At 29.8% G+C, this 26656-nt stretch overlaps 4 protein-coding genes across 12 annotated transcripts; 2 read left to right on the forward strand and 2 right to left on the reverse strand.

The window, feature by feature from the left end:
- Positions 1–1960: 1960 nt before the first annotated feature.
- LOC139998257 (uncharacterized) lies at positions 1961–6070 on the reverse strand. 2 transcript variants are annotated; one of them, XM_072022681.1, is made up of 3 exons: positions 4955–6070; positions 4042–4500; positions 1961–3966 (listed from the first exon to the last, which is right to left on the reverse strand). In XM_072022681.1, exons 2-3 carry the CDS (start codon positions 4442–4444, stop codon positions 3500–3502), a joined length of 870 nt encoding a protein of 289 aa, XP_071878782.1. In that variant the 5' UTR covers positions 4445–4500; positions 4955–6070; the 3' UTR covers positions 1961–3499. The 2 variants fall into 2 exon arrangements, with proteins under 2 accessions (XP_071878782.1, XP_071878781.1); XM_072022680.1 differs by having other exon boundaries at positions 4042–4483; positions 4955–6069.
- A 5290-nt stretch (positions 6071–11360) lies between these two features.
- Eps-15 (Epidermal growth factor receptor pathway substrate 15) lies at positions 11361–22309 on the reverse strand. Of its 3 annotated transcripts, none has more exons than XM_072022649.1 (14): positions 22009–22308; positions 21498–21542; positions 21156–21389; positions 20817–21089; positions 20511–20723; positions 20285–20442; positions 20028–20187; positions 16854–17099; positions 16187–16249; positions 14947–15290; positions 14698–14869; positions 14467–14622; positions 14082–14387; positions 11361–13096 (listed from the first exon to the last, which is right to left on the reverse strand). In XM_072022649.1, the coding sequence occupies exons 1-14, from the start codon at positions 22033–22035 to the stop codon at positions 12368–12370; spliced, it is 3126 nt and encodes a 1041-aa protein (XP_071878750.1). In that variant the 5' UTR covers positions 22036–22308; the 3' UTR covers positions 11361–12367. The 3 variants fall into 3 exon arrangements, with proteins under 3 accessions (XP_071878750.1, XP_071878751.1, XP_071878752.1); XM_072022651.1 differs by having other exon boundaries at positions 12996–13133; positions 22009–22309; XM_072022650.1 differs by lacking the exon at positions 16187–16249.
- On the forward strand, positions 18102–19954 carry LOC139998253 (uncharacterized). Its single transcript, XM_072022675.1, has 7 exons — positions 18102–18337; positions 18405–18567; positions 18622–18943; positions 19006–19211; positions 19278–19459; positions 19515–19670; positions 19747–19954. Exons 1-7 carry the CDS (start codon positions 18291–18293, stop codon positions 19916–19918), a joined length of 1248 nt encoding a protein of 415 aa, XP_071878776.1. The 5' UTR covers positions 18102–18290; the 3' UTR covers positions 19919–19954.
- A 169-nt stretch (positions 22310–22478) lies between the features above and the next one.
- Positions 22479–26641, forward strand: Mgat4a (alpha-1,3-mannosyl-glycoprotein 4-beta-N-acetylglucosaminyltransferase a). 6 transcript variants are annotated; one of them, XM_072022666.1, is made up of 11 exons: positions 22480–22866; positions 22979–23155; positions 23511–24142; positions 24230–24276; positions 24355–24665; positions 24742–24872; positions 24976–25083; positions 25172–25365; positions 25430–25566; positions 25634–25758; positions 25850–26641. In XM_072022666.1, exons 3-11 carry the CDS (start codon positions 23609–23611, stop codon positions 25877–25879), a joined length of 1617 nt encoding a protein of 538 aa, XP_071878767.1. In that variant the 5' UTR covers positions 22480–22866; positions 22979–23155; positions 23511–23608; the 3' UTR covers positions 25880–26641. The 6 variants fall into 6 exon arrangements, with proteins under 6 accessions (XP_071878768.1, XP_071878769.1, XP_071878771.1 ...); XM_072022667.1 differs by having other exon boundaries at positions 22479–23092; XM_072022668.1 differs by lacking the exon at positions 22979–23155 and having other exon boundaries at positions 22479–22866.
- Positions 26642–26656: the final 15 nt, after the last annotated feature.

Consider the following 26656-nt stretch of genomic DNA (forward strand, 5'->3'; position numbering starts at 1 on the left):
AATAGCCTAGGGAATATAATAAGTACGCATTGCACATAAGTCATTACGCGTAAAATAGACATCTACCGAGTAGCCGGAGAGTCCGCGACGCAACGAGGCAATTTATTTTCTTTTTTCTGTTCTTCTCTCTTCCATTAGTTTTGTCTCGATAATGTAGTAGAAAAGTTATCACAATGATTTCTTTTTTTTTTTTTTTTTTTTTAACCCTTTGCACTCGTGAATCGCTTCTTTCGCGCGACAAAAGAAACTCGATTCGTAGAAATTCAAAGAAAGAAATTCAATTCATAACTTTAGAAAACATTTTTCGAAATTACGAAGAATATGTATTAAAAACATAAAAATATGAAAAGCTTGATAGTTTCGTAATTTATCTCGTTTTCTTGTTGTTTATTTTGCTTTTTAATACGGTAACATTTTACTGGAAAACGTAAGTGCAGAGGGTGCCAACAAATCGTACATACAGTTTGTCTGAAATAGATGTGTAAAAGATTTTTTAAGGAACTCTTCTTATTGGACACACAAACGCAATACTAAAGATCCGTAAGAAAGATATTCTTACAAACTTTTTACGAGACTGCAAAGGCTGACGTTTTATAGATTACTCGAAATAGCGCAAGGTACTTACATTGCGACCGATCAAATGTTAGCAAGGTATATACTTTTGTAATAGACTAGCCAAATTGTGAATGGTGAATATTTTATATAAACCGTATAGAACTCTCTGAGAATTAATTTTGACGCACCGCTGAATGCACACAATAGGATATATCGTTTAGAGAACCTAAAGTTTCGGTAGCTATATCTCGAGTTGAATCGTATTTGTCTTGTCTCGAAAAACTCTATTTGTTGAACTTTTTCAATTTGTTCACCACCGTTTAGTGTATCACGATAAACAGTATGCCTAAAGAGCGCATAGATACTGCCATAATTGCGATTATTATTAGCTTCGAATTAAAGAACAAAAAAAGAAAAAAAAACACGAAAAAGAAGTATTTAACAAAAAATGTAACATCGATAAACGATGTACTTCCTTCGAAAAAGAAATTTACTCGTTACTCATTTTTCGAATCTATGATTGCGTTTCCGGTTGTGGATTTTCCGGACATCCGATAGATAATAAAGGAGAAAGAAAGGGAAATAGTGAAATTTTCAAGCTCGGAATATAGGAAATACGAGTCTTTCGTTTGAATCCACCGTGTTTTCTTTTTCTTCATTTCCGTTTGTTCCTCATCGAAACATTTGTACCACAGTCTTCCAGGGTACAAAGGAAAAAGTAAAATAATACCGTTCGTTCGTCATGGTGCGTAAATCAAAAAGGGAAAGAACAGGCTAGAAGTAAAAAGGGATGAAGAAAAGAGAGAAAGAGAGAGAGAGAGAGAGCAGAAAGCGGGAAAAGAGAGAAGAAGAAAGGGAAAGAAAGATAAGGTGAAACAAAAAAAGAAAGAAAGGACTAATAAGAGAAATTGTGTATAACTATGCGAACCCTCTGATGATCTCAGCGTTTTATTTTTGTATAGAGTGCATAAAAAACATGTAATCTTCAGGAATGTAAGGACGAGGAAAGAGGTACGCAGTTTGAGACAAACAAAAAAGCAAGACTTACGTAGTAGATGAGAAGACGAAACCTATAAAAGGGAGATGTAGGTATAAAACAAACAAAAAAAAAAAACAAAAAAAAAATACGGACAGACGAATTTAGGTTGCGAGGATAGAAGTTTAAAGTTTGTGAACGTTTTTTCGGACATTTCCCAGTGCTGCTTTATGTAATACCCTATATATATAATATATATATCTATATATATATATATAAAAATTGTATGAAAAGTCATCTAAGAAAATATGCTAATTTTTATTATTCATAATTCCTTCATTCTCCATATCCTGGTGCTAAAACAAACAAACAAACACACACATACACAAATGGGTTATAAAATATGATTTAATTTAAAACGACTTATAATTTTATGTAATAATGATTTATTAGTTTAATTGTAACTACTACAACCGATAACAAAACGTTGATCTTTTTTTAACCATGTTTCACGTAATATGTCCGATTATGTACACTTTGGAAGCGTTATATAATAAAGCCGATATATGGTCGGTTCTTCTTAATAAATATAAATACATAATTTACAGGGGTAATTTGACGTAACATTTCACGTGTAAATACGCGTATAACATATAACATATTAATATAATACAATACATATTACTACATATTATACGCGTATCTATATATTTCTATATAGCACACGTACAAACATACTGACACGCTCGCACAATGTAAACTGTAGTATTAAATTATTTAACATGACATATCCTTACATTCATCGCTGTTTCAACTTTAAACATTAAGGAACATTGCTCTTATTCTAACTTGGATCAAAGTTTCCTTAATCCTACATACATTCTTTAATCCTATTTACAATGTACAACATGAAAGAAGGTAAAGGCATATAAATAAAAAGTAACGGAGAAATCAATATCGATAAAAAATAATTATGCAACGCTCTGTTTTTTATATTAAAACGACCATACTTTGTGCAATGTTCCTTTCCAGTTAGGGCTACAAAATGTATTCCATTGATTACAAACTATTCTTAACGTTGATTTTATATTCCTTTTTCATAATTACGTGCAAAGATAGGTGTTATTATGCTGTTTCTTTTAGGCACATGATCCAAGATGATTGATACCGTTATCTTAGCAGAAAACAAAATCATGTATTTTCGTTCCACTTTTACACATAATATATAACAAATACGCATCTTCTTTCAGTATCTTGAGCATAACAAGAATCGTTTGTGCACGGCGTTATTAAGTATTTGCATCTCTTTTTGCTTCAAGATGAAAGTATTTAAAAGCTGGTCTTACAAAGGCTGCTTTAATTTAGAATACACAGTAAGATACATCTAATTAACATACTAACATTCTTTTATTAAATTTGAAACTAAAAATTTTATTGCTAAGCTAGTTTTATTCCTGTTCTTTCCATACATTTCGAACATCATATCAAATGTAAAATTTAAAGAAAAAAATTTCAACAATACTAGGCTTATACCCAGTTGTAATTTATATAAAAGCTTGAATAATTTATATAAATATCTTTTTTAAATAAAATTGTTTAAAGTATCTAAATATATATATTACATTTCAAAAAACTGCCCTTAACAGGTACGTTCTTACTTTAAGAATATTGTGCATATTAGAGGCATATTAAAAAGAGAAATATAAAATTTGCAGAATTAATTTAGAGCCTGTTTGTTTTTCAGCTACGTTATAAGTAGCATTTCCAGACTAATACATACATACATACATATATATATATATTTATATATATATACATACATATATATACCTACAAAATTCAGAACCATCAACAATTATTCCGTTACATCATGAAAGTGTCTCTGATAAAGCTCGCTGTATCAATCTCTCAAATTTAAATTGCCTAAATTATAAAACAACTTTGTTTTAAGATTAAGATAAAAATGTATTAAGTTCTCAAAATAGAAAATGGAGGTGGCCCAGTCTGCCTCATCATCATTGCAAAACTACTTAATCCTTCTTCGCCATTATTATGGCTATTCTGATTATTCTGCGAACTGTTTAGATTTTTGCTTCTGCTACTATTATGACTTTGCAAATGTTTTTTTAAGTGATCCTTTCTATAAAAAGCTTTGCCACATTCTGTACAAACTTGATTTTTGCTACCTGAGTGTATAATCATGTGACGTGCAAGATGTTCGTTGCGTTTAAATGCTTTGCAGCACATATTACATTGATATGGCCTATCTTTATTGTGTCCTTGTTTGTGACGATCTAGATGTTCCTTGCGTTTTAAACTTGCACCACAAATATCACAAATGTGAGGTCGTTGCCTGTGATCTTCTAGATGTTCGTGCAATGCCTCTCTGTCTTCAAATCTGTATGCACATTCTGGACAATGATATATTAACATACCTGAAACAATAAAATTTATCATTTACAAAAAAAGAACATTCTCAATCTCTGTTATATCTTTTTCCATGTATTTACCATTGATATGTTGTGGCTCAACTTCAAATTCAATTTTTGGCCGAATGTCTTGGCAATTATGCGTTGAATTATTGCTATTTTCTTCATACTTAGTTACATATGGTAAACCTAATGTACTAGAACATCGTGCTAAGTACTCCGAAGTAAGTCTAAAGTCTATTTGTAACGGATCGGTCATAGTTGCTGCGTCTACTTTTTGAATAGTCTGTGTACCCGAAGACTGATGAGATATCTGAGGGCACGTTTCCTTATTTCCACAATTATTCTCATTTCTATTTTCATCTGTTTGTTGAACATGAGTTACTGGATGTCCAGAGTATGTATATCCAGTGATATTAGGCTGATTATGTTGATGGTTGTGCATATCCGATGGATATTTTATATTACGTGGATCATAAGCCATCTTTTAACGTATGATAAAATAAATATCCTTATCGTTTGTCTATAAATATAAAAATACTGTAATAAAAACTTAACAAGACTTAAAGAATTACACATAATTACAAATACAAAAATTATCAATCGAGACTAACAACTGAAGATCATTTTTAGAAAAGTTATATTAATAATTTAAGAGATTGAATTTCAATTTTTATTTAAAAAAGGCGGAACTAAAAAATACTTTACTTTTCACATTTTATCAAAAAAAAAAAGAGAAAAAAAGAAAAGAAAAAACAAAACTTGATTAAACGACACATCAGTTCGAATACAAGGATTAGTTAGCAAAAATTTACATATGAAGACAATGCTGTCGTAAATTCGTCGTAAATGAGAAGTTTTATTGAGCAGGTCAGGAAAGATGTCATTTACTATTCAATATTTTCGAAAATTCGAAATACTCTTAGGAAATATTGCAGTTACTGCAAAATAAAACCATTTATCTACATTATTTACGTGAATCAAATTTACTCACCCCTTAGTGCACAGTCAGTTGTGAAATCAGCACATAACTGATCACTATTTGTTTGTATTGAGCTTGGCCATCTTTACACATCAGCTGCTGTAGAAATTCCGAGTCCTTCTTCTAACAGGCTATTTATTTTACAAAACTATACACTTTGATTACGTATGAATGATTCATTTATTAACAAGATATTATAAAACAGACTAAGTACTCGATTAATCTCTCTCAATCATGATCACTTTTGTATAGTGCAGTTTCGTTTCGAAATACGTAACGATGCGATGATCACACAATAGAAAAGGTATACCGCATTTAAAAGAGGCGGCTATTTAAGGCATTCGTCGAAAAAAAAATCACGATTTGTATCAATATACATCCCGATCAAATCAATAAATATTAGACAAGCATGTTATAATTTTAGTAATATTTTTAACGATTCTAATCAATGGTTTTCGATGGTTTCAAATTTATTATATATCCCTATAATAAAAATATTGCATTTATTTAGTTAATATTGTTTCTGTATCTTAAAATATATATCGTACTCTTGTGCTCTATAATCATTTTCTAATAATGCTAAGAATATAATATTCATTCATCTTTATGTATTCATATGTGTGTATTATTAATTAATATTTTATGTATCGACATGTCATATATATTTCATATATATGACAAAATTTTATTTTAACTTTTTCTTTTATTTGCTAGAAAAGCTTGTAATATTCAATGGGTACTGGTTAATACATATCAACGATAATAACGCTATTTTTATTTAAATTTAAAACCGGTATGACTAGGTACGAATGCATTTTCGCAATGATGACATCTTGCGGTAAATAAATCCACGTTTCAGGACCGTAACTTCTTCTTTGTGTGTCAATTAAATATATTTATATTATTATTATCTTAGTGAAAATAGCTTCGATATTTAATCAAATTTAAATAAACCTATTAATCCGATTTATTAAATTTTGGGTTTTTATACTGGATTTTATACCGATAGAAAGGTCTAAACAGTTTACGAAATGTAAATTCAAGAAATTAAGAATAAGATTAAATATTTTTTCTTAACGAGGGTGTAGTTTTAACAAATCGTAAAAAATAACAGTTAAAATAAATTCCAATGTTACTATCGATATAATTGTACAGAACGTTGTTAAAAACAGAATGTTGAAAGTAGTAAAAATTAACAAAAAAATAAGTTTAAAGTTCGTTTCCACTTCGAAGAATATTGAAAATAAAAAATGGAGAGAAGTAAGTATACGTAGGTTAATGTACACATAGTGAACCAGATGTTTGTATATTTAAACTTATTATGTACAAGGGGTTATATTATATTAAACAACGATTTGCTATATAGGTATTTGCCTATAAGAACTCGTAACATCGGTACAATATATTTGTTAATCGCACGACCACGGAGTGGTCACATAACAAAACTTGATTATAAACTTGGTATTTTTTTATCAAGAAAAACGAGACGAAGGATATAAGCGTGTATATCGAATTCGTAAAAGTTAATTGGCTTGAGTATTTTTTTTGTCCAGTTGCAAATACATACTGAAGTTTTCCGATATTTGCAAAAATATAGAAACGATGTGTTATAAATTAATAAGAATCGATAATGCGAAAGAAGTTTCGAAAGTACAACGATGAATAGCCGTTTCCTTGCGTTTCAGGAAACTTCTTTGATATAATTATCGAAATATGTATACTCCTACTCAAAAATCTTAGGGCATTTATCGTTTTTAATAAAACCTTGATATCCGATGTAAATTATAAATTTTAAATTGCATGCATGTCTTAATAACATTTACTTTCTTTATCATATAACTAAAAATTTTCGATATCTTTATTGTATATATAGTCTTATCGAATTTTTAACCTAATATAATAATTGTCTTAAGATTTTTGAGCGAGGAAATAGTTTCTACGATACTCGTGAAATATTCATGTTTGTAATGATTCGATGAAAGATCATCAATTACGTCCACTTGAGAATCACGACGAGCGTTGTACGATGTCTACTTAACGCGAGTTCCAACGAGCGATAATAATAAATTACTACTCGCATGCACTTTTGGCATACGCTTGGCGAACAACAGATTATCTTTGTTACCAGCTAAATAGCGAGCATTCAGGAATATTTAGAGCGTACAACAGCGTGTCTCGAACGATCAGACTTCTAATTGATTTTTCAACTTGTAGCGCAAAAAGCAATAAATCATATCTTTCTCGATACATTTTACGAAATAGAAATAGATATCTTACGAGATACTTAGACGTTGAGCAAAGATACTTAACACGTTCGACACCGTAAGAAATGTAACATTTCGAATGATATCGTCGAATCGTATTAACATATTAAATTACAATATCTAATTATATAAATATTGTGAATATATAACAAAATGTTTTTTTTTTTTATTTTAGTTTAATATTAAACAGAAGAATATTTCTATTAAACAAATGTTTTCGATCAATGTTTATATTATTAACATCATCTCATACGGCATGGGACATGTTAGTGAAATTATTTAATTATAAAATCAGGTAGGACATAAGCAACGAAGAAGGAACATAATACCTCTCGTACAGGTTGCAATTCGCCAACGAATAATTTCAACAAGAAGAGCTTGTGATTTCGTTACGATGGTTGTATCAAACAATACTGTTCTATCATTTTTCTTTCGAAGAGTATTGTTTCATAAAACAGAATCTCGCTCTTGCTCAAATTTTAGAGACACTGGAATGCACGTGGGTAGCAATAAAGTATATTAGTAATACAGTCTCAACATCTTCTACTTTCGCGATACATGAAAAATCGAGAAAATTGTCGGCGTGCGTTTCACCTACATGTACACATGTGCAACAGCATTCTTTCGATGTTAAACAAACAGCAAACAAATTTCGATAACTCTTACGCAATTACGCATACATTTGGATCTCGTTTGTCCACGATAGACACCTTCGAGGTTCCACTAATTGTTTTTCGGTTTCGCGGAGAAATTTGAAGTTGACGAATATTTGTTTTTAATTTCTAGAATACTTTTCAATCACGTCCTTGACGGTGAAGATTTCTCCGATGAGCTTTCAAACTTATTTGCCTTGAAAGTAATTCTTACTTTTTTCTTTTCTTTTTTTTTTGTTACTTCTTCCGATCGATCGATAGAGCAACATTTTTTCAAGCTTTTTGCATCTTGCCGCATTTTGTTATCTTATGATTCGAAAATAATGTCGACAAGATTAATCGCCATGTGGTAAGATACCTAACAGAGGCAACACCTAAAACGAGAACCTTGTTCTCGGAAATATAAAAGTCGCGCGTGAAGAAACCTCTGATCGAAATTCCTGTCTTTCGAAGGACGATCTTCCACGATGTTCGGTCTCTCGGAGAAATTTCTTTACCCAAAATACATACATTTATGTATATTTGTATAATCAATGTAACATGGTGAATATTTTTTTGCTGATTACACACAGAGAACAAAAGTGATATACGCGACATCTTTCTCTTATTTATTACTACGCGAGGGAGTCGCGGACATAAAATTAACAAAGCATCGCTACAACTCCCTTCTTTTTTCTTTTACGTCGCTTTTATGTTTCTCGAATCGCTAAATGTATGTATATATTTATATATATATATATATATAAAAAAAACCAGCATTCTTTGTGCACAGTACACCGTATATAGTCGACTTTCGTTACCGCGCACCAGTTGAGGGATTAATAACTTGAATTAGTTAATTACACATAGTTCAAGTACATTTACATACACATCTTTCTCACATACTATTCGAAAACTCATGTTATTTGCATGTGAATTATAACAATTTCCATATGGATTGTACATATATTAATGTTCTTTAGTCAAGGTATGCCTGTGTGACCTCCTGAACGATGTTATCCTCATTCTCGACGCGACGATACTGAAATTTCTTTGAAATTTTTTTTCATGTTATTTTTATAAAATATGTCTTTCGATAATATTATAGAAATATACTTTTTGACGGACGAAAGTGTAGAAAAGATTAAATTTCATTTTATAAAAGATACGAAGATGATAAAAGAAAGGAAAACATATTCAGAGAGAACATATTCATCGTTGAAATAATGTTCAAATATCGAAATAATGAAATGTACGAAATAAATGAGAGAATAGCGCTTTTAATGGTACGTAATATAATAATTTATGTTATGTCGATGGTTTCGACTATGTTAGAGATAAAGGATTTCGTCGAGAATATTGAAACAACGTAGGAGGAGTACGATGATATCGATAAACAAACTCATATTCGACGTTCGTATCTCGCAACTTTGCATGGGTGGTGTTCTGTCGCATCGAATAAATTATCGTAAGAAATGTAGCACGAACGAAAGAGATTTTAACAATTTTGCACACCTGTTCACTTAGCGCACCTGCACATTGGTAACAACGATATCAACGTTTTTTTCTTATCAATAACGATATTAATAATTTCATCTTACTTGTATTATTGTAACGTAACTTTATTGTTAAAACTTAATGGACAAGTACGTTCATCGTTCCAATTTCACTAACAATTTTCTGCATAATTTAAGTATCATTATAAAGTATAATTTAATTAAAACGAGGCATAGAATAAATTTTTAAATACCTTTTTTTAAGTTTGCCAATAAAAAGAAACTTGGAGACGTTTTTCGCATTTAAATACAAATTTCTATAGATATTGAATCGCTGAAATCGAATGTATTGTTACAACGTTCGTTCTAACTTAGTAGCACTTGTATATGTTCATCGTCCTTTAAGTATTAACAAAAACAAAATGGAATAAAGCGTTTTCTATTTAATACATAGTCTAAATATGTCGCAGTCAGGTTTTCTAAACGCATTTTAAATACGCTATTCAGTAGTGCTTGCGTATATGTATATACTTCGATTTATCTCATGTATACATATGTATTAAAGTGTATTATCTTTTGTTCCAGTACATTCATCTTCTGGTATATGCAACAGAATGAGTTAAACAGATCTGCGGAAAAAATACAAAGTTCATCGAATTTTATTTTCTCTATCGTTCCAACTTTCTTGCATTAGAATTATCAAATAAATATCTTGTAGAAATCTAAAGGCTACACAATTTACACATGAGATTTACGGAAGGAATAGGAATTACTTTTAAACGATATAATAAATCGAAAACATTCTAGAATAATATTCATATTTTGAATAAAAATCACAAATCGGTACATAGAAAATCTAATCGTTCAATTAACAGAAAGAAAAGAATATCATCTTGTAAAATAATTACAGAAATATCGTTGATAAATATTAAACGATGGAAATAGATATAATGAAATTTCGTCAAACGATGTATCATTCGTTATTACTAGTAAAATATAGTTCGTACAACCGAAGATTAATTCGACTCTTTGGACGAGGCCCTCTAAATTATTGGAATTAAGCGTGGCATTAGGTCATTTGGTTTATTCCGATAAATATTCGTTCTGGCACACGCGTCTTCAATTCCCGCGAGTTACTGTTTATTTGCCACCGTGTGATGTATGTACGTATACTCTCGAAGCATCCAAAACAGCAACGATATCGATACACAATAATACCATATTTATATCAGTAACGCATAATATAGTACGATTTTACAGTCATTTACTTTTTCTTCTTCTTCTTCTTCTTCTTTCTTTCTTTTTCGTTCACTGGTAGTAAATGATATATTGACAACGCTTGGTATTTTTATGATATAGTTATTACACTATCAATGATGACGATGACGACGACGACGACGACGACGACGACGACGACGACGACGACGACGATGACGATGATGATGATGATGATGATGATAATGATAATAATAATAATAATAGTAATCATAATAATAATCATAATAGCGATATAACAATAACATAATTATTATAATAATTACCATGAAATAATACAGATAGAAATATATACAGCATGCGTAATACATTGTCGTTGTAAAGTTATATGATTATAATAGTAAAAGTAAAGATATACGCGGCTCATTGTGTTTGATTCGAACGAATTTCATGCTAGGCGAGATTATTCGGGGACAAACACGGAGCTACGCTTTATCTGAACACCTTATTTCTTTGGGACGTACTAAGACCGAAGGCTGAATCAGACGGCATTCTCGCAAACATTATTGGAACGGTTCGCTTACACTACTACAACATAACAAATACAATTGTTTGCTATTCGCACCTTCTATTCGTCATCTGTTCATTAAGTCCAGAATCTATTTAAAAAAAAAAAAAAACTAAACATTTCATTTGAATTTTATTGCAGTTTCAGTACTATTTAGAGTGAAACACAACATTTTTATGTTAATCGGTAACCGATCTTTCTTATACACAATAATAACATGTCGAAAAGGATACTAATATGTAATAGTATTTTTTATATATCGTACGTTTTGTGTATTTCTATCTAGTAACGTTTATATAGCCAGAATGATTTTTTTATGTCGCTTATTCAATGCCTTCCGGTAAATATTGACGAAGACATGTACCGAGTTAGAGTATCATGCATAAGACATCGTTAATAGTGCAGATCAAACAAACAGAAATGTTACACTCCGCTGTTATTCGCAAATGTACAGATGTATATTATATATATTAAAGTGTACTTCGTATAACGATGTTGAGAATCTTTTATCTGCTCAAATGCGGATAACCATTTATATTACTAATCCGCTCACTTTGAACTCACTGAATACGTGTACATAACATTTTTTTTATTGTCAATCCAATAATCTGCCATTATATTTTGCTTTTATACATGCTAATTTAACGTTAGCGATAGTGTACAACCAACTACGAGTATATAAGTGTCATTATCTTAGAATTCGATATTGCAAGGCAATGATTAATCTTTCCTTTTACTTTTTTACAAAATCGATCGATTCCTCTGTGGTAAACCAGAGTATCGAAAAGAGCGCGCGGTTCGATATAATTTTTTTTATCTTCAAATAGTATTCAATGCATCGAGAGATTTGTTTGTAACTATATAGTTGAATACTTAAATGTATCCTGTATCGGATGAAAACCAGTAAGATCACATCCAAAACTGACTTCATACGCGGTGAGATGTTTCTTGATGTTGCATAATTAATGTTTCTATAAATTGTTGGATGCATGTATGCTTGATTCAATTTCTGTTTTCGTGCCACCGTGATTATGATATGCTAAGTAGTATTAAAAATAAGCATTACGCGATTATCCTTCATAGCCTTTCATTAGCACAGATCTCATAGTTATTAATAATAAGTTAACATATCATGTATCTTTCAGTTCTGATTTCATTATGAAGATTCGTAAAGTCGTTGTGCCCGAAAATATATGTATATATATATATGTATATGTTTCAATTCAATCAAATAAATCAAACAGAAAAATTTACAATTTCCCGGATTTTTCTTGTTTACTTAGTTCAAGGGCTAAAGCTAATTCAGCCTCTTCTTGCTGTTTACGCTTACGCCTTTCCTCCTCGGTCTTTAAGCTTTGTTGAGATGCCCAAACAAATTGCTCTTCTTCGCTCAACGAGAGAGGTGGTGCACTGTTACCGTTCCAAATTTTACCCATGTCATTTTTCGATTTTTTATCATTAAAAGTAGTTTTAGATCTATTGTGTGCTAAATCTTGTCCTTGCCTTCTGGCAGATTTTTCATTCTTGGTGGAGAATGCTTCATCTATGTCAACCGTTTTTATCTTGAAGTTTGAAAACGCATCGGAATCGATGGTCTTTATATTTCTGTTGTCGTCGGAGAATGCTTTCACGAAATCAGTATCGAATTTAGCATTGTCTTTCTCAAACTTGCTTTTAGTCAGAGGAAAAGTATTTGAGAAATCAATATCAAAGCTTTTGGTGAACGAATTTTTACGAGAGAGTACCGAGGTTGTTCCATAACTAAATGGATCCACGTTGCCAGCCGTTGTTTCACTCTTATTCGCGTTATGATCTTCTGCATCATCGGCGAATGGATCCGGTATGTTAAAGGGATCTTCGTATCGATAGTCTCTGAAGGGATCTTCCGTGAAATCCGGCAGCTTTGGAGTTACCGTTGATACTGTGTGTGTTCTGCTGGTTGGTCTGGGTGGTGCCGTTCGAGTCAGTGTTGGTTCCGGCTGAAGCAGGTTTTTTTCAGTGGTCAATTTTCGTTTACTGAAAAGGTAGAAAGAATAGCGCAAGAACCGCTGGTTATCGTCAGGCTGCCGGACCATACGTGGCTGTTGTTGAATACTAGAGTATACTCAATTGCAAGCGAGTCAAAACATTCGAGTTCGTTCGTTTTGATTTTGTTATAGTAAAAAACACTAACACGCGATAATCTGTAGTATGTTACTAAATTAATCAATTAGTAATCAACTGATAATCAACTTTGAGCGAAATATAAAAAAAAACAACAAATGGTAGATAAAGATAATAAGTGAACGCTTTTTAAACCATTCACGAATAAATAAACGTGCGTTTAAAGATTCTATGACACTAAATTGGTCGAATTAACTCGAACGTTTTATTTAAATAATGTAAAAATTTCCATGCAATATTATAAAAAGAAAACAGAATACTGGAACAAAGAGAACAAATTAATTAATTTGTAGACAGCATGCTCCAGGAGTCGGATCAATGAATAAACTGAAAATTGTGCAGCTTCTACCTAAATATAAAACAAAAAATATAATTAATCTTTTTTTTTAATATAAATATATTTTACAAAATAATATTGTAATATATTAAAATGACATATTATATAGTAATATTAAGTAACTCGTAGTTTAGAAATGTGAGTTAAGAATCATATTATCATTATTTATGTAAAATAGCATTTTACTTTAAGTAATGTTTAAGTCATTGTCAATATATTACACTTTCGTTAAAAATAACTGTATTTAAAACGTAAAGTAACAGCATACAACGTACTGGACATTGATAAAATTGAGGAAGGAAGGGATATGCCCAGGAAGATATATTGGAACACTTAAACAGAAAGAAAGGGGATTGGTCAATACAATTCAGAGTGCAAAGAAAATAATTATTCTACCAACTGATAAAATAGGAGCATAATTTTCAACGATATTATATGACACTTGTAAACGTGAAAGTACATACCTTAGAATCAAAATTAGCAAAATCTGCAAATCCAGTAGACGTATTAAAATTATTACTGTTGTTGTTATCTATTATGCCTTGTTGAGCAGAGAAAGCATTTGCAAAGGGATCGGGTGTAGGAGAAGGTGTAGGCGGTGCCGGTGCTGCTCGTAGAGGACCGGTAGGTCCTTGAGACGGTCGAGGAGGTGCTGGTCGTGGTGGAGGTTGTTTTGCTTTTTTAGGAGGGAGAGCAGGACTAGGACTTTCTGGTCGAGGTGGTGCATGAAGATTTGCGAATGGATCGTCTCCAAATGGATCTTTTGTCGCCTAGGAGAAAAAGAACTGATAAATAAACCAAATAATAGTTGTATTTTTGAAAGAATTTATTATTCCTATAATAACTTACTGATGTTGTAGTAGTAGCTTTAGTATCGTTTCTTTTTCCATCTCCGAATGGATCAAACGGATCTTGTTTCACAACAGCATTGCTATCATCAAATACGCTAAATGGGTCAGATGTGAATCCCCCTCCTCCCCCTCCTCCTCCTCCTCCTCCTCCTCCCTGTAATTGTAAATATATTGCTACGTTAGGAATTATATAATAATATAAGTAATTATTTCAATTGAAAGATCTTACAGTAGTATTTGGAGATGAAAATGCACTTCCAAATGGATCCGGTGTTGATGCATTATTAAATGGTTCCGCGAAAGGATCTTGTTCAAACCCATCCATTGTTGCTCCATTTGTATTAGAAAATTGAACGTTTTTCTTATTTTGAATCTTATCTTCTTCGCTTGTTTTCTCATATCTATAGATTTTTACACAAAAATAATAAAGTAATATTGTTATAAAGACAATTAAGAAATGTACATATTAAATACTTACTCTAAGCTTTCAATTTCGGGATTAAATTGCAGACTAGTATCAGGTACAAGTGTGGCATCCCCAGCTGCAAGTGCAGAGTCATAAAGCGCAATTGCGTCACTCATTTGCCGTTGTTGTTCTTGTAAATGAGTGATTTTTGCTTTTGCTTGACAAATTTGCAACTGTGTATCCTGCAAATTTTTAGTGAGTTCATTTAATTGGTCCCTGCTTTTATTTTGTTGCTGTTCTAACTGCTGTTCTTCTTGTCTCAAGCCTTCCAATTCTTGTCGTTTAAAATTCAGTTCTTCTTCTTGAGCACGCAATACCGATTCTTGCTCTTCTGCTTGTTGACGCAATTTATCAACCTATTATTAATGGTAATAAAGTATTATATACGATAATTCATTTATTATGACATAAGTATAAAAGTATATTTCTGTAATATGTTAAGTATATTTGTAGATACACATATACATATATATGTAACTTATAGACTATATACAAGACTAAGTATATAATTTAATGAAGTTTATAGTCACTTAATAATATATTAATTACATATTGTTAATAACGTACGGTGTTATATCTACACTTAATTATTTGCAAATTTAAAACATATATTTTTTAATACAGAAAAATATTATATACAATCATAAGAATTCAAGACTCAAATCTAGATTAAATACTTGTATTTTTATCAGTCTTGAAAAAAATTAAATTTAGCACATAGATTTATATGAAATGCTTTTATAAAGTTAAAACATGATTTCATAATTTTTACTAGACTGGAGTCTCAAACACAAAGTTGTAAGTAAATATAATTCTTTTGATGGCGATCTATGCTACAACCAGTTTATCATGCAATGCAGCAAAGCACTAGCATTAACTATGCAGATGTAACGGAAACAAATAAAGCTTTTTCTAAAATAATGTGTGGTGTATATATATTAAATCATTAGTTTATATATTTATATTTTATACATATGCTTATATAGATAGAACTAAAGTCCCATATAATTATTTTCTGAATATAATTAATACACAAAATGAAATTACAAATGTTTTTATTTTTAAATTTTTGTAGGTTTATCATTATTCTTCTAAAAAGCTATCCCGATTTTTTTCATTTTATAGTATTATACTTGATGAAGCTATAAGTACTAAAGAATTGTAGCCACTGTCATCTCATAGTAGTGAGAAATAGAATCTGTATTTCACAACCGTACCTGCCCTTCATTAAAAGTAGAAATTTTTGATGTACCTTTTTCTGTTCTTCACGTATCTTCTGCTCGACCTCACTCAAATCTTTATCTACTTCTGTCTTCTATAAGCCAAACATAATAAAACATAATAAAACTAAATCATAATGAAGGATCTAAACACATTGTAAAATAAAACATAAAAATGAATTGATAAATATTCTATTATATAAAATATAAATTATGTTCATTGAAAAAAAAGTAATCAGAGAAAGATCATAAATAAATAAATCAGTCAATATGTATGAGGAGAAATAATTATATAATGTAAAACATGCTATATGCATAAAAATGATTTTAAGTATCGTATAACTTATACTATGAAATATGCGAAAATGTTAAAAAAATAATATTAAATACAGGAAAAGACTCTTACAGTTTATACCTCTTTCCTTAATTGATAACTATTTTGTATGCAAAAAAATAATTTGTAAAACATATGATAGTGTAATAATACAATATGCAGTGTTAAATCATATTATTAAAACTTAATTTGTATCAAATAATAATTTCTAAATTGTAAAAATTGTAGTACACTTAATTATTTACATATCTTAACAAAAGCATTATATACAATTCACAAATCCATGTTTCTAATTTCATATATAAGCAAAGCTGTACATTCAACAAGCAAATCATCCAAATATACCAAATTAAAATGTTATTTACCTGAGCTTTTAAATCATTCAATCGCTTTTGTGCTTCACCTTTCTGATTTTCTAATTGTTTTAATGTAGCAGCAAGTGTATCCAGTTCGCTCTGTAAACTTTTAATTTCACCGTTCTTTATCTTAATATCAGCTTCCTTTTGTGCTATATCTTGTTCCATACTTTGCCTCTCTTTTACAAGTTCTGCTATGTCTTTACTTATCATGTCCAATTCTGGGTTTGAATAACCAGAGACATTATTGTTTTCCTAAAAATGAAAATACATTTTATTGAAAATAAAAAAGAGAAATAAGTTATATGAAATGATGATTTAATTATATAATGACAGTACAAATATTTTTTGTGTGCGTATAATAATATATAAAAATGTTAGGACTTAAATATCATACGTAATTTGAAAATATATTTACATTTGAATAATCATATTCCATGCAACAAAATTAATACATTCTATATTTCAACTATCTAAATATTTTAAATAACTTTAAACAGTTCTAAAATATTTTTTATTGGGATATAATTCTTTATAATAAGTAAAATTCTATATCATTTACAAAAAAAACTACCAAATAATTTTTATACAATTCAATTCAACACAATTTTTTGTAGGTACAGGGTCTAAAAAATTAATTCTTTCTTGCTACTGCTATCCATTAGAGAAAGCATTGCAATTTTTCAATGAATTATACACCTCGTATTAAATCAATTTATAGAAATAAAGGTGCTGTCATTTATTGTGTTAATTATGAATTCTTCTATGTATTCACGACGAGTTTTAGGTTTGATTTTTTCCGGATCATTCGTATCATACAAAGATATTAATTTTGCTTTTCTTGCTTCTATTTGTAACTGTTTTGCAAACATAACATTTCTCGCCTTTTCTCTTTTCAAGGTAATTATTGGCGTTTTATCATGTATTAAGACAGGCACAATTGTTATACAACTTGCCATATCCAAATTGTTTTCCTTTTTACATAATGAACATATTTCCAATGCATTTAAATTACATTTACTACGTTTTGACATGTTTGTTGATTTCAATGTAAAGAAATAAATTTCTAATAAATAAAAAATTGAAAAACGTATGTCAAGTTTCATAAAACTATAAGATGCGGTTAAAATTGTTGTTATATCTTTATTTCTTATTAAATATAGTTTCTAATTTTATAATAGGAATAAATTTATGGAAAAAATATAATGAACTTCGTAAAAAAATAAATAAAAAATTGAATAAACAAAAAGGTAATAACTTTTGCCATTTTTCAGCAAAAATATAGTACAGCTTTTTATTTTCCATTAAGAGAGTGAACTTCTTCTTGATATTAATGAATATGAATATCCAAGAGCAAATGAAACACTTAGAAAGATACACAAAGAGTTATGGCAGGAATATTATGAATGTTTAAAAAAGACATATAACGATATTGGACCAGAAAAGATGATGTATCCAATAGCGTTTGAAGCCCTAGAAGGAACACTTGTCACGTATGATGAAAAGAATACTCTTATTACTTATTTTATAATAATAACATTACTAATACACCAATTTCAGATTAAAATGTCAAATATGTATCTCTCCAATAGAAATCTACGTTAGTGATGATGTAGAATGGTATTTCAATAATACTGTTAGCAATGATACAAGTAGGCTTACAGAATCAGATGATGTGTTCATTTCCCCAGAAGACAGATCATTGATAATACATAACATTAAGGTACAATTTAGTAAATAAATATTTTTTGCCATAATAATACAACAGTCTTTACAGTCTGAACAAGCTGGTCAATATTGGTGTAAATTTGGGGATACATTATCAATATATTACTATATATCCATTGACACTGATCTTGAAGGAGTAAAAACTGTATATCCTACAACAGCACCCAATATGCCTCATGCAATGCCACAAAATATTGTATCAGAATATAATTTAAACATCTATACAACATGGACCAAATGGTCCTTATGTTCTAACTGTAATGTAGTTGGTAAAAAAGTTCGGTATGGATATTGTACTGTTTCTTCACGTGCAGATGTCAACAAGAAAAGTATAATAGAAGAAAAACAACTTGCAGATTATAAACGGCAAAGTATACTTTTTTTTTCTACTATGCATTATCTATCTTAAAATTTCAAAATGTGTAACATTTAGCTGCAGAGAATGAACAAAATGGAACAATAGAAACTACAACCACAATTCAGGATCAAATTGTAGATAAAAGTATGAATGATAAAATCAAAATGGTTTTACGTTTATTTAGAAACAAAATACCTTGTAAAAGTAAATATTTGCCAAAAGCTTTGGACATTTCGAATATTAAAGAGAGAAGAACAGAAATTATGGTGCGCTATTGTAAGGTATTATTAAATATTATGCAAATAAGAATATTTCGTGTAGTGCTTAATATTTAATATACAATTAAGATAAAGTGTCCAGAAAATATAATATTCGAAGTACGAGATAAGAAGGGAAATGTACTTGAAAGTGCAAATAATAGTGCTGGTATATATTCTATGGTTCAAGGAATGCCCGCTCCATCACCGCCAGTTATACGCACAACAATTTATCAAAAATACGATAAAAAAGCAGTTCTTGTGTGTCCAGGGTAAAATAACATTGAAAATTAAAGAAATACATTCAAACTTTTTTTGCTTTTCCAGAAATTTAAATACAGATGTACCAATTAATTGGAAAGTAGATGACAAAATCTTAAATCCGTCTATTGTAAAAGACCAGTCTGAAGGAAGAATTTATTTTAATTCGCAAATGCATATAATTTTCAAATCATTAAAATTTCAAGATGCAAATATATATAGGTAAATAGTTATTTAGTTATTAAATCGAATTAAATAATAATACTTTAAATATAATTCATAATGACTCTGTTTACAGTTGCTGGCAAAGAAATGAAATCGTTGGTGTAATAAAATTAAATGTAACTGGAGAAATGGAACTACAAACAAATTACAGTGTTATTATGATTGGTGGAATGTTAATAATTGTTGTATTCATGATTGTGTTTTGGAGGGCATTTCAAACTCGTAAACGTTTTACAATACATTGACTGTATCGTGCACTATTTCTTTAAAATAAAACAACACATGATGTTGCAAAAAAAGTATGAATAACTAAGAAAGAAGGAAAGAATTATTTTAATACAATAAGATATTTACCACAACAGATTCAGTTGGTTTTCGCATGGATGGTGGTATCATATCAGGGCTCAAAGCTGTGGGTGGTTCAACACCCCTGAGTTTTTGTTTAATAAGCCACATAGCTAGAGCAAATTGTTCTTTATTTAACTTTCCACTTTGACATGTGTCACAAAGACTCCTGAAAAATAAATAAGAAATTTCTTTCATTTTTTCCTTATTCTTTACTAACCAGTAAACAGTATAATTAAAAAAAAAATATATATATATATATATACCATATATGAGCTAAGACAGTCTGTGGAAGTCCACTTTGAAGGAAGACATCTTTGATTTCAATACCTGAGACATACCCATCCATATCCAGATCAGCTTGCAAAAATAGTTTGTCTGCTGCTATTTGATCCTCAGATGAAACTACCCACTGTACATTCGTCTATATCATATATTTTTATGTTAGGATTAGAATATTTAATTTTTATTTTTATTTAACAATCGAAATACCTTTACTGTATCCAAACCAACCATGCTCTTCACTGGAGGTACATTAGGTAGAGGTGGAATAGATGGTGGGACTGTTGTAATTACAGCAATTGGTGCAGGAGATTTTGGTACTGATGTTGTAGAATCTTTCCTTTTTGCTGGTGGCATTAACTCCGGTGGAAGTACACTTGGTATAGCATATTTCTCTAAAGCTTTATACACTAAATGCACAGCCTGTATCAAATAAATAATACATCAAATTATATTATAGAAATAAAAAATTAATTTATTATAACTGTCTTGTATATTATATAGTAAGTTACTTACAACAACAAATTCATGTCTATCCAGCATACCATCTTTATCCATATCTGCAAGATCCCAAATCTTTCCAAGTGTATCCAAAGGAAGTTTACTATCCATAAGAACATCCTTTACTTTATTCCCAGGTATATATCCATTTGAAGGTTGCAAACTGTCAAAAAGTTGATCATATTTGGCTCTTTCTGAAGGTTTAATAGACCAATCTCCGTTATTGACAGATGTTATTACTGGTACAGTATTTACTATATTTTTTTGAGATATTACAGGAATATCACCCTAAAAATATATAATGGCGATAAGTAAAATAATTTATTTCGTGTATTAAATAATGTAACAGTTTACCATTTTTGGAGGTGGCAATTCTATATTTAAATTTGACATACTAAGGTCTCTTCCTGCTTGGGCTAATGCACAAAGTTTTAGAGCAACAAAAAGACCAGATTTGTCTAATGATCCGCGTGATTGTGGATCTGCCATATCCCATATCTTACTTAGTACAACATCACTCAGCTGGGATTTCTTAAGAAATCTTGCAGCTTCCATCGCACCAATTCGTCCATATCCATTTGGATCCACCTTCATATGTCATGCGTCATATAACATATTAATCAACTATTTAATTTCAAACCATCTAAATATATAAACATATAAGATATTACTATATGAAAGTACATAAAACTATACCTGGTTATAATAAGCTTCATATATAGCAGTATGGCTTCCAGCCACCTGTATAAAAACAAATTTATTAAATGTATATATCTATGTATATATTCACTCCTATTATATCATAAATTGTATCATATGACAAACTGTTAATAGTATTATGCATAAATAACTCATACAAATTGCCGCAAATGTATAATATATTAACATTAACAAATATATGAATAAAAGCTTCAAATTATTAAATTTTATGATATGTAAGTTTTAACTATTTTATTAAAAAGTTTATCAAGAAGTACATAGAGGAGATAATGTATTTAATGTAGATTTATCGAAAGATTATTTGTATGTACTGTCAACGAAGTTTAAGTGATTGACGACACAAGTATGGTTGTATTTAGAATGTGTATGGCAAAAGATGGTATCGCTTTACACGGAAGTAAGATGAATCTTTCAAAAAATCTAATTAATAATAGATCTAGTATATTGAATATTATAGCCTGATAAAGTTATAAAAATTATAATATACCTGCGTGGGTGATGGCAGGGCGGCCATACTTGCATTGAACACTGGCTTAACCAATCAGACTATGAATCGATAGTATGTCATATTAACTATTTTACTTAACATTTTACAGAACAATTGTTATTGTCAGATACATTAACGAAACGTAGAACAGCGATTATATTTTTCCTGTCAAATTATTTGAACGAACGAAAGAAAGTAAATGAAATTTATCAACAATATGAAACACTTCTGCCGCTTGTAGCGCTCGATTGCCGTCTTATATCACCCGTGCCTTATATTCTCATATTCCACCTTCTTTTCATCAACCGATAATCATGCAAACTAGACTTCATGCGCACGATGTAAACTTTCGATTCAAATTGAGTATCTATGTAACTTGAATATCTATATATCTATATTATTTTATAGATAATTTGTATCGAAATGAGTTATTTCAAATTTGAATACAACTTTCGATTAACTGTTCTGTAGTGTATTGAAAATTATTCATTTATTGTTTTCTAAAATTATGAACAAGTTTATTTTTCCAATCAATTGAAAAGTATGCTGTAAAAAGAGTACATTTTAATTTACATTTTTGGTCTTTTTATCATTTTATTAAAAAATTGACAAGTATCACTACTATTGGTGCTGCTACTCTCCAATTTGTATTGTTGTAGTAAAATAGGTTATGCTATAATACGTATGTAGAACCAATGTTAGTAATTTACCATAATATATAATTTATACGATTTTTACATAAAAATACGTGATATACATTAGAAAGAGAATGAAAAAATCGAATGACGCGTTAGTGGTAAAATGAATCAGAACGAATTGAAACGATCGACCGAAATATTTTTCCTTGAACAATTTCGAGTAAGAAAATTGTCTTTACCGAGATTATATTGGACATTAATTGAAAATAGCACAATATAATCAAATCTCTGGTCAAATAAAGTATAATATTTAGAAAAAGTCAAGTTTACAGGTTATTAACAAAATGCTACTGTCGATTAAAAGAAAATAATACTGGTTTTCATCGAAGAAAACTACCGGTCTAAAATGAACACTTTATAATCGATAATGATATTCGTTAAATCTAGTAAGTCTCATAAGTTTTGCTTTGTCATTATCCGAAGAATTGAAGACTATATGATGTTTCATGGTAAATATTAATCTTCGGTAAACAAAACACTAAAGGCATAGTAGATATATTCCTGTCATGTTCTTTTCTTTCTTGTTTTTGGTGCAGATGATGCTTTCCTTTTCAATGTACAATATTGGAAATGATCGTATATCTGTAAACAATTTGTTTACCTTTTTCATATTTCATACATAATTTTTATAGATAATGATAAATATATAATTTTTAATTTATTATCTGCTCTTTTGTGTTATCTGAAATTTGATGTTACTTTAATCTTTCATTTCTAATGTCATTTAGATTTTCATGATTTTCTATTTTTTCAGCTTTTATGTTGTTTAATTACGATGCATTTACATATATCAATATATTTTAGGTTCCCCATGGTGTGAACTTATAATGTGATATCATTGAGAATTTGTTTTTATTCCACAAGATTATGATTATAACCATGTAGAATTTAGTATCAAGAAGATGACGCCTCATTTTGTAGCTCTGACACCCATAAGAAGACGATGTTTGATCATACTTTCAATAGTATTAATACCATGCGCCATTCTAAACCTTTTATCACCATCAGAGTTGCATGAAGAAACAGTCTTGCAAAATAGTATCGCAGAATTACAAGCTAAATTGGAACATTTACATGCTAAATATATTACAAGTCAAGAAGAAATAAATTTATTGTCACATCAGTTATTGCAATTAATAGAGAACAATCACATTTTGCCAGATCTTCAATTTCTACTTAACAATGCTACATCAAATGTGACCAACATAAAATTGCCATCTATATATAACTTTCTTCCTCATTTTTTGAACGATCCTAATAGTCTACGTCCAGCATTTGTACAGAGTAAAGGTCGCACTGGAGTTAGCATGGTACTTGGTGTACCAACAGTTAAAAGAGAAGTACAAAGTTATTTAATGGCAACACTTAAAAATTTACTAGATCGCATGAATTCTGTGGAGACAGCAGATACCTTAATTATCGTGTTAATTGCAGAAGTAAGTATTTGTAAGATAACAAAGTTGCCTTGAAATATTGCACTATACCTATTTTTATCTATGTATCATTCATATATATTTTTACAGACGGATTTGGAATATGTAACGTATGTTGCAAAACAAATTGAAGTTCAGTAAGTTATATGTAAAAAATAGCAATGTTTGATGCTATGCGTTTATTAATATATCTAATTTATTTGTTTATATCTTAGGTTCCCAACCGAATTTGAAGCTGGTGTAATTGATGTAATATCTCCATCTGCATCTTATTACCCAGATTTATCCAAATTGCGCGACACTTTAGGCGATGACCACCAAAGAGTTGTTTGGAGGTCAAAGCAAAATTTAGATTTTGCATTTCTTATGTCATACGCTCAGACAAAAGGAACATTTTACGTACAACTAGAAGATGATATTTTAGCTAAAAAGAATTTTATAACAACAATGAAATCTTTTGCACTACAAAAGATAGCAACTAAAGAGAATTGGTTTGTTTTGGACTTTTGTCAATTAGGATTTATTGGTATGTTATATCGATATTGATACGTTAATTGCTAAAATTAATTGCTTTGTTTTATATTCATAATTTTTTTTATCAGGAAAGTTATTTAAATGTGCAGAACTGCCATGGTTGATACAATTTTTTTTAATGTTTCATAACGATAAACCAGTTGACTGGTTATTAGATCATTTGGTATCAACTAAAGTTTGTAGTCTTGACAAAGATAGTGTAAGTGTATACACTTAATAGCGAATTAGGAAGAAATATCTTTTAAAGACATTTATGTTTGTATGTAATGTATTTATGTTAATCAATGTTTTGTATATTTTAGAAACATTGTAAAATGGCTAAAGCAGAATTATGGGTTCACTACAAACCTTCGCTTTTTCAACATATAGGAACACACTCCTCGCTGAAAGGAAAAGTACAGAAATTGAAGGTACATATATTAAGAGGAAAACAATTACACGTATGATATTTCTGGTTTTCTTTCTATATTCTATAGCTATTATAAATGTTACGTTTAGGATAAACAATTTGGAAAAATAACATTATATTATGCGCACGAAAATCCAGAAGCGATAGTAGAAACGCAAATTAAACCTTACAAACAATATACATTACAAAAGGCCTATAAAGGTGAATCATTCTTTTGGGGTCTTTTGCCGCAACCTGGAGACCATTTAAAATTCAAATTTTCCCATCCTATTTTTATAAAAAGGTATTTTAAACATGTATCATATTTTATGCAACGAGTAATTACGACGTTAACTTTTGTAACGCAGGTACTTATTTAGAAGTGGAAATCCTGAGCATCCATCCGATAAATTTTATAACACTACAGTAGAGGTCTTTACAAAGATATCTGCATCCATGAATAGAAACAGTAATGACATTACCGAGGATGGTTATGTTATTATAGGTATTGTACAATATTATATGAATAGGCATATGTAATTAATAATATATATAACGCTGTTTATAATTAGGAAAGTTTGATGCACTTGGGATTGCTCAAGGAACAGTAGATCCAAAATTAGGGAAAATATTGATACTTCGTTTGACAGTACACAGCGAAAGTGAAAATTGGGCTATCTTATCTGAGGTAACATTTGTCAGTAAAGAATGTCGTTGTATTTATAAATGTTATGTAAGTAAAATTTACACAGATTTTCACATTTATTTTTCATTTTTTATATTAACAGATTCATATAGTCGAAGATCATCCTAGTTGACCTTCGGAAAAAATATTTCGAAAATTTTTTCGGCATCATTTACAGGGATAATATAAGTTAATTATTAAATTATTTTTAATTTTATTTTCGTGTCATCGTATCTTGATAGATTATAGATTAAAGATTATTTTTCACCGTCCACCATGAGAGATAGCTTATATAATATTTTAGTAGATCTGATTTTAATTTAGAAAGTGAGTTTAACAAAATTTTGTTTTTAAAAGATGAATCGTCATTACGTATAACGGGACGATATAAATATAAGTTCTTTATTAGCAAAAATTCTTTTTCTGAGATACGTTTTCGAGCAACCTACGAAATTTTTTACCAATTTTACCAATTCTCTAATCGAAACAGTACCTGCGTAGTCAATATATTATTTCATTTATCAAAGATCGAAACACCACTTATAATTTTATGTAGGTATTTCTAGTAAGTGAGCAAGGAAGTTTCTGTGACTTGAATCTCTCGCACAATACTATTAATGCGAATAGGAATGTCATATACTTAACATCGCGATAAAAATAAGTGCCAGACTATTTTAAGAAATGTTAAGGTCAGTGGAACAAACAAGTGATTTATCTTTTCGTAAAACAAGGAAAAATCGTTAAACAAATATACATTTGTAATATGTGTAATTATGTGCAATTTATATACTTTCTGTAATATATTATTAAAGAAATATTATTAATGTCAAGAGATTCGAATACTTGTTATATATTAAAAAGTGAACGGTGATTTGAAGTTTGTATGGTTCTCGTATATGTATTATTTATT

Source organism: Bombus fervidus, chromosome 2 (assembly GCF_041682495.2).
Source record: "Bombus fervidus isolate BK054 chromosome 2, iyBomFerv1, whole genome shotgun sequence".
Classification (NCBI taxonomy): Eukaryota; Metazoa; Arthropoda; class Insecta; order Hymenoptera; family Apidae; genus Bombus; species Bombus fervidus.

What these genes read in the sequence shown, in the direction of transcription:
- Mgat4a (XM_072022667.1), top strand. Translation starts at nt 23,609, where the DNA reads ATGACGCCTCATTTTGTAGCTCTGACACCCATAAGAAGACGATGTTTG. An exon ending in TTATCGTGTTAATTGCAGAA is followed by an intron (nt 24,143 to 24,229) that starts GTAAGTATTTGT and finishes ATATTTTTACAG; the next exon opens with ACGGATTTGGAATATGTAAC. An exon ending in GGATGGTTATGTTATTATAG is followed by an intron (nt 25,567 to 25,633) that starts GTATTGTACAAT and finishes GTTTATAATTAG; the next exon opens with GAAAGTTTGATGCACTTGGG.
- Eps-15 (XM_072022649.1), bottom strand. Translation starts at nt 22,035, where the DNA reads ATGGCCGCCCTGCCATCACCCACGCAG. An exon ending in TTGGTTTGGATACAGTAAAG is followed by an intron (nt 20,443 to 20,510) that starts GTATTTCGATTG and finishes TATATGATATAG; the next exon opens with ACGAATGTACAGTGGGTAGT. An exon ending in CCCGAAATTGAAAGCTTAGA is followed by an intron (nt 14,870 to 14,946) that starts GTAAGTATTTAA and finishes AAAAATCTATAG; the next exon opens with ATATGAGAAAACAAGCGAAG.
- LOC139998253 (XM_072022675.1), top strand. Translation starts at nt 18,291, where the DNA reads ATGATGTATCCAATAGCGTTTGAAGCCCTAGAAGGAACACTTGTCAC. An exon ending in TGCAGATTATAAACGGCAAA is followed by an intron (nt 18,944 to 19,005) that starts GTATACTTTTTT and finishes TGTAACATTTAG; the next exon opens with CTGCAGAGAATGAACAAAAT. An exon ending in GCAGTTCTTGTGTGTCCAGG is followed by an intron (nt 19,460 to 19,514) that starts GTAAAATAACAT and finishes TTGCTTTTCCAG; the next exon opens with AAATTTAAATACAGATGTAC.
- LOC139998257 (XM_072022681.1), bottom strand. Translation starts at nt 4,444, where the DNA reads ATGGCTTATGATCCACGTAATATAAAATATCCATCGGATATGCACAAC. An exon ending in TGAGCCACAACATATCAATG is followed by an intron (nt 3,967 to 4,041) that starts GTAAATACATGG and finishes TTATTGTTTCAG; the next exon opens with GTATGTTAATATATCATTGT.